Source organism: Haliotis rufescens, unplaced genomic scaffold, assembly GCF_023055435.1.
Source record: "Haliotis rufescens isolate VD_foot unplaced genomic scaffold, xgHalRufe1.0.p SCAF_8, whole genome shotgun sequence".
Taxonomy (NCBI): domain Eukaryota; kingdom Metazoa; phylum Mollusca; class Gastropoda; order Lepetellida; family Haliotidae; genus Haliotis; species Haliotis rufescens.
The window spans coordinates 37,383,542-37,389,541 of NW_025964372.1; the positions used below are offsets into that span (position 1 = coordinate 37,383,542).

At 40.6% G+C, this 6,000-nt stretch overlaps 1 protein-coding gene across 1 annotated transcript in view; it reads left to right on the forward strand.

The window, feature by feature from the left end:
• The window catches only part of LOC124138366 (mucin-2-like), a 79,066-nt gene extending 73,066 nt beyond the window's left edge, over positions 1-6,000 (forward strand). Inside the window, exons 4-6 of the mRNA XM_046504974.2 lie at positions 381-555; positions 1,561-1,706; positions 3,688-6,000. Coding sequence (XP_046360930.2) covers positions 381-555; positions 1,561-1,706; positions 3,688-3,870 — 504 coding nt within the window. The 3' untranslated portion in view covers positions 3,871-6,000. The remainder of the gene's footprint in view (positions 1-380; positions 556-1,560; positions 1,707-3,687) is intronic.

The window sequence follows — 6,000 nt, forward strand, 5'->3', positions numbered from 1 at the left end:
GACAGCAAGTCGCAACAGCAGCGGAACCACAATTTGTCGAATGACGTCAACAATCTTCAGCTATGATGTCTTTTCGAGTGTGACGTTATTCCGACCCCACGTCACAATAAGATTTGAATGACGTCAACAATGCCGTCCGGATGACGTAAACAATACACTTTTGTCTCGTGATGTGATATGACCGTAGGGCACATATGATTTTTTTTTATGAACCCCGATATGTGTGCCCTCATAGGTAATAAAGTTACGTAAAACTAAATATTCCAATATGCATAAAGAAGACGCTTCTGAACAATGGAGGTTGAATTACGTATCATTGATGGGATATGAACCGTCCACGTATCTGTATATGTATTGACGTGTTGTCTTCTCCTGCACAGCACCCTGGCTACATCAGAACCAGCAACTTTCCCAACGACGTCGCTATGTTACAACTTGATGAGCCTGTTGACGTCACTTCCGGCGAAGCTCGTGTAGCGTGCCTCCCAACGGACGAGGAACTGTCTCTGCTTGACAACTCCAAGTGTTGGATCAGCGGCTGGGGCGAGACTAGAGGTGAGTAGGTCTAACAAGCCCAACACACACTAGAGTGAGTGTTTGTTTTTCCACTCTACAGTGTACACTCCAGCTGTACCACAGTAGAATGTACATATTCGAGTTTGGGCCAACCAAACCAGTGGTCGACAGAATGAACAACGCCCAACGCCCTCTGGTTGGAATGGTACAGTGTCAGTCATGCGTTACCCCTTCGATTCTCGTTTTACTCTTTCAACTATCTATGGCAACTTCGGTGGTGGTGGCGGTGTGTGTATACTAGTATATGGACGGGACCTCCACGGGGGAAAATGGGAGCATGTTTGATTCTACTGCATAATATTAATTTTGTATGCAAGAATATGATAGTCACATTTCTAGTTAATTGTGTCATATAACAACCAAATGAACACCCATCTGTTCCAAGCCGCTGTAACATCATCATATGAGGTAATGATGACACAATAATTATTTCTCCAGCTTCCGGGGATCAGGGGAACGTTGTACCTATATGTGACACAATATATTGTTATACATCATAATATAAGGTAATGATGACACAAAATATTGTTATTTATCCAGGTTCCGGGGATCAGGGGAACGTTGTACCTATATGTGACACAATATATTGTTATACATCATAATGTAAGGTAATGATGACACAATAATTATTTCTCCAGCTTCCGGGGATCAGGGAAACGTTGTACCTATATGTGACACAATATATTGTTATACATCATAATATAAGGTAGTGATGACACAACATATTGTTATTTATCCAGGTTCTGGGGGTCAGGGGAACGTTATAACTTTATGTGACACAACATCTTGTTATTGTTCTAGGTTCTGGGGGTCAGGAGAACGTTATACCTATATGTGACACAACATCTTGTTATTGTTCTAGGTTCTGGGGGTCAGGAGAACGTTATAACTTTATGTGACACAACATCTTGTTATTGTTCTAGGTTCTGGGAGTCAGGAGAACGTTATAACTATATGTGACACAACATCTTGTCATTGTTCCAGGTTCTGGGGGTCAGGAGAACGCCATGAACGAGCTGGGTGTGGACATCCTGCCCAACTGGCTGTGTTCGTCCATGTGGAGACGTGTGGGTATCCACGTGCTGGACGACCAAGTCTGTGTTGGATACGGAGAAACCGGAGCATGTTACGTAAGTCACGTAAAGCAGTCGGTTCAACGACCAACCGTAACATGAAACAACTATTGAAATAGTGAGTGAGTGAGTGAGTGAGTGAATGGGTTTAACGCCGCGTATAACATTATTTAAGTTATATCACGGCGTGTCAGCTCCATGTGGGAGAAAAAGCCCAAAGTGATGCAGGTCACAGACGTTTACCACTTTGGTGAAACCCACGAGCACGGGTATGGTGCTGACAAACCTAGAAACATAACCAAGCAGAACCGGGATTCGAACCCACAATCATAGGTTTCTGCATCTCTGCATAGCACATTGCGGCGCCTTAAACGACTGGGCCCCATCTATTGAAATAGAATACCTTTTTCAATCGTTAAAAAAGAAAATTATCGAAAATATATAATAATGTCAACGTTTCTTTGAAATATACAAATACCGAGGAATTAATATTAATAAATATTTAACGTTTTAAATATTTTAAATATTTATTGATAATACCATGTGTCTTAGGGTGGCGCTTTTTCATCTTCATCACTTCTTTAATTACTAGTTGATGCTCCCATCGTCGTATTAATCGAGATTTCTTTCAGATTGAATAATGACTGGCAACTGGCCTGCTGAATACAAATGTCGCTATTGTTGTAGTGATATACCTAGGCCATTGTTTCTCCAAAGATTGGGATTATTCACCAGTGTAAGAGTGGCCAATGTCTCCACACTAAGTGAGGAAGGAAACGATTACTAGAAAACAACGATAGTTTACACATGAAGTGATATATGACAACTCATCATTTATGCCAATTTCTGAAGACGTCAACGCTGATGAAACACAGGACCCCAGCAAGCAATATATCTTTATGTAACACAATTAAAAGGCACGCGTCAATATCTTAGCTTATTGCTTCGAGTGACATCTTAATATCACAATTAAAATATATGTACGACTGTTTAGTTCTATGGGACATCATGGTGTGTAAAAATGTTTATTTTATATCAATATCTGGAAAGTCGTGCCCATAAAAAGTGACTTTTGAACAAAACGTAAATAATATATTATCGTCATGATAAACATATCTAAATGTTATTTGCATGCATTCCATATGAATGTAGTCAGGTAATACATTCCAAGATATTATTACCGATCATGGCTGCCTTGCAGGCTACAATTATTTGTAACCGCCGCTTGTGCCTGTTGCCTATAACCTAATATATTTGTTAGTATATTCTAATTCTCTAAATTCATATAGAATTCTACACATCAGCGTGTACATGTCTCAAGAGACCCGAGAAGATTCGGGGTGGAATAGGTCTTCAGCAACCCATGCTTGCCGTAAGGCGCGACTATGCTTGCTGTAAGATGCGACTAACGGGATCGGGTGGTCAGGTTTGCAGACTTGGTTAAATGCATGTCATCGTATCCAAATTGCGTAGATCGATGCCCGTATCAATCACTCGATTGAATGGTCCAGACTCGATTATTTACAGACCGCCGTCATACTGCTTGAATATTTCTGAGTGCGGCGTTAAACAACAAACAAACAAAACAAACAAACTTGTCTCATGAAGGTTTTTGTTTGTTTGTTGTTTAACGCCGCACTCAGCAATACTCCAGCTAGATGACCGCGGTCTGTAAATAATCGAGTCTGGACCAGACAATCCAGTGATTGACATCACGAACATCGATCCACGCAATTGGGATCGAGGACATGCATCAACCAAGTCAGCGAGTCTGACCACCCGATCCCGTTAGTCGCCTTTTACGACAAGCATTGTCGCCTTTCACGGCAAGCATGGGTTGCTGAAGACCTATTCTACCCCGAATCTTCACGGGTCGTGTCATGAAGGTAAGCAGGTAAGAAAATGATATGCATGCACATTACTAACAAATGTCATGACGATTTTGCTGTAGGTCTGCTCTCGTTTACTAATTTTATGTTGACCAACATAGTTCTGTTCTGAGTAACGGTAGCTAACTCTCTGACTGGTTCCTTTTCAGGGTGATTCGGGTGGCCCTCTGATGTGCGAGATCGGCGGCAGGTACCACGTGACAGGGGTCATGTCATGGCTTATCAACAACTGCTCCGCGCGGGGTTTCCCTAATGTATTCACACGGGTCACCAGCTACCTTGATTGGATATACGAGAAGCTCGAGTACTACGATTGGTGGAGATACAACTAGTGTGTTCATAATAGGCGTGACGTTTCACCGTAGACATGATTGTGATGTGAATGGGCATACTCTGTGAACGTGAAGATGTTCACGTCGAGTATATCATGTTCCGAACTTATCCGAGTGATGTATACTCTCATAGACTAAACCGGAAGCACCCCCGGTAGAACGAACAATTGCTATCGGGACTTCCTTCTTGTGACATTGGATACCTCGGACTTTAACGGGACTTTGCCGATGTGTTCTGAATGAAACATTTAGTGTGTGTTCCTTCCAAGATGATTTGTTGCAGATTTATCGGTGATCAGATCCTGCAATCAAGTAATGGCGTTCCCCGGATACAGATTTCTTTAGAAATAATATATTTCATATACTTTAAATTGGCTTCAGTAGTCGTATGCAAGTATTCTCCTCTCAATATGTCAATTCTGATTCTGGCAGTGGCGGCTGTAAAGAGGCCAAGACTTTGGCAAATTGGCAGTTATGGGAAGTTTAATACAAGTCTATTTTACGATCAGAATCTCAATGTAATGATACCTTTATTGGAACGCATTACATCATCGCGACCTGCACTGGTATTCAGACCGCGGAGCGTGTCAATCGCTAAATTTGCAAGGGAAGCGAATAACCTGTGTTTTTTGTGTTCTTTTCAACAATTGATCATTTTAACAGATGGTGAGATCTATCAAAGGTCAACATCCTATCAGTCTTCCGCCAAGACGCCATGTTGTCCTTTAAACACAATTCGCCTTCCGTCTCCTTCACAAACTATACAAAGAACTTTTCATCTGTTTGTTGTGGCCTAGGCATACGAATACTCTGTGTGAGAGGGAGACAGTTTTCGTCACCTTCTAATTGGTCTCATAACATCATAACACATATACAATAGTAAAAAAACAATCGACTATGCTTTGTACTTGCTGAAGTTAAAAAGAATCATTCTATGCATTGACGCCGACGCCATTACATCAGACGGTAACAAACTCCTCTCTAGTTCCTCGGAATAGGTGTTAATGGCAACTGACGTCCATGAACTGAAAAATAGACAAACAATTTCACAGGAATTTTATCTCTTAAATCCAAGGATTTTAGAGTTTAAGATTTTACCAAATTTAGATTTTGTTCTGATAAGTCTTTGCTTCACCAGAGAATAAGTAACTTTGCAGTTAACGCAGTTTTAACAGTATTTCAGTCAGGTAAACGGACCAGCAATTATCTGGTATCTTATGATATATGTTGTTTAACGCCGCACTTAGCAATATTCTAGCTACATAGCCGCGTAAATAATCGAATCCGGATCCGACAAAGCGGTGATTGATATTATGAGCATCATCCCACGCCGTCGGGACACTATGACACGCATTTAGTCACCAAGCCAGACCACCCGATCCATTTATTCATATTAAAAGGCTGGCATAGGTTCGTGGGGAACTATTCTCACCCAGAATCTCCACGGGTCTCGCCTGTCATAACTTCCTCTTAAATTATTTTCTTTGCTAAACAATTAAAAGTTGATTCCGAGGACAGGTGATCAGATTGTTACAGCCTTAATATGTGCATAGTGTATTGAGGAGAACTGTCTTTGTTTGCCTCCATTCATCAGTCACCAATGATCTCGCTGTATATCTCTAGCTGCTCAGTGTCTATAGTGTACATACGGTGATGTAAATAGCACCAGAGTGTACATACAACATCTATATTTATATAAAGTATTGCGTATATGTGCAGGAGATATGATGGTGTAAGAACTTCAGAGAATACCAGTGCTGTATGCCTTATGACATTGTTTCAAGTAGAAATGTTATGGACAATAACACTGCCAGTCTCCTGTCTGAGATTTGGTTCAGGGGAAACATATTTCATCGAAATATTTCCAAATGCAGCACCTGCACATGTTTTTTAATTCATTTCCTGCGAAAAAGGTAACCATATTTCCGTGAGTGAATTGAATTAAACGTAGCATCGGCAATATGCCAGTCACATTGCAACGACTGTCAAACTTCAGTGATATGTTGTTTTCTTGTATATTTGTATATAAGATGAATTCTATTATTATTAATTGTGATTTTGTAAAATTTTTATATTTCTATACGATGTTATGATATATTGATTTGTAAAGATGTGTAAAGGTGTGTAATA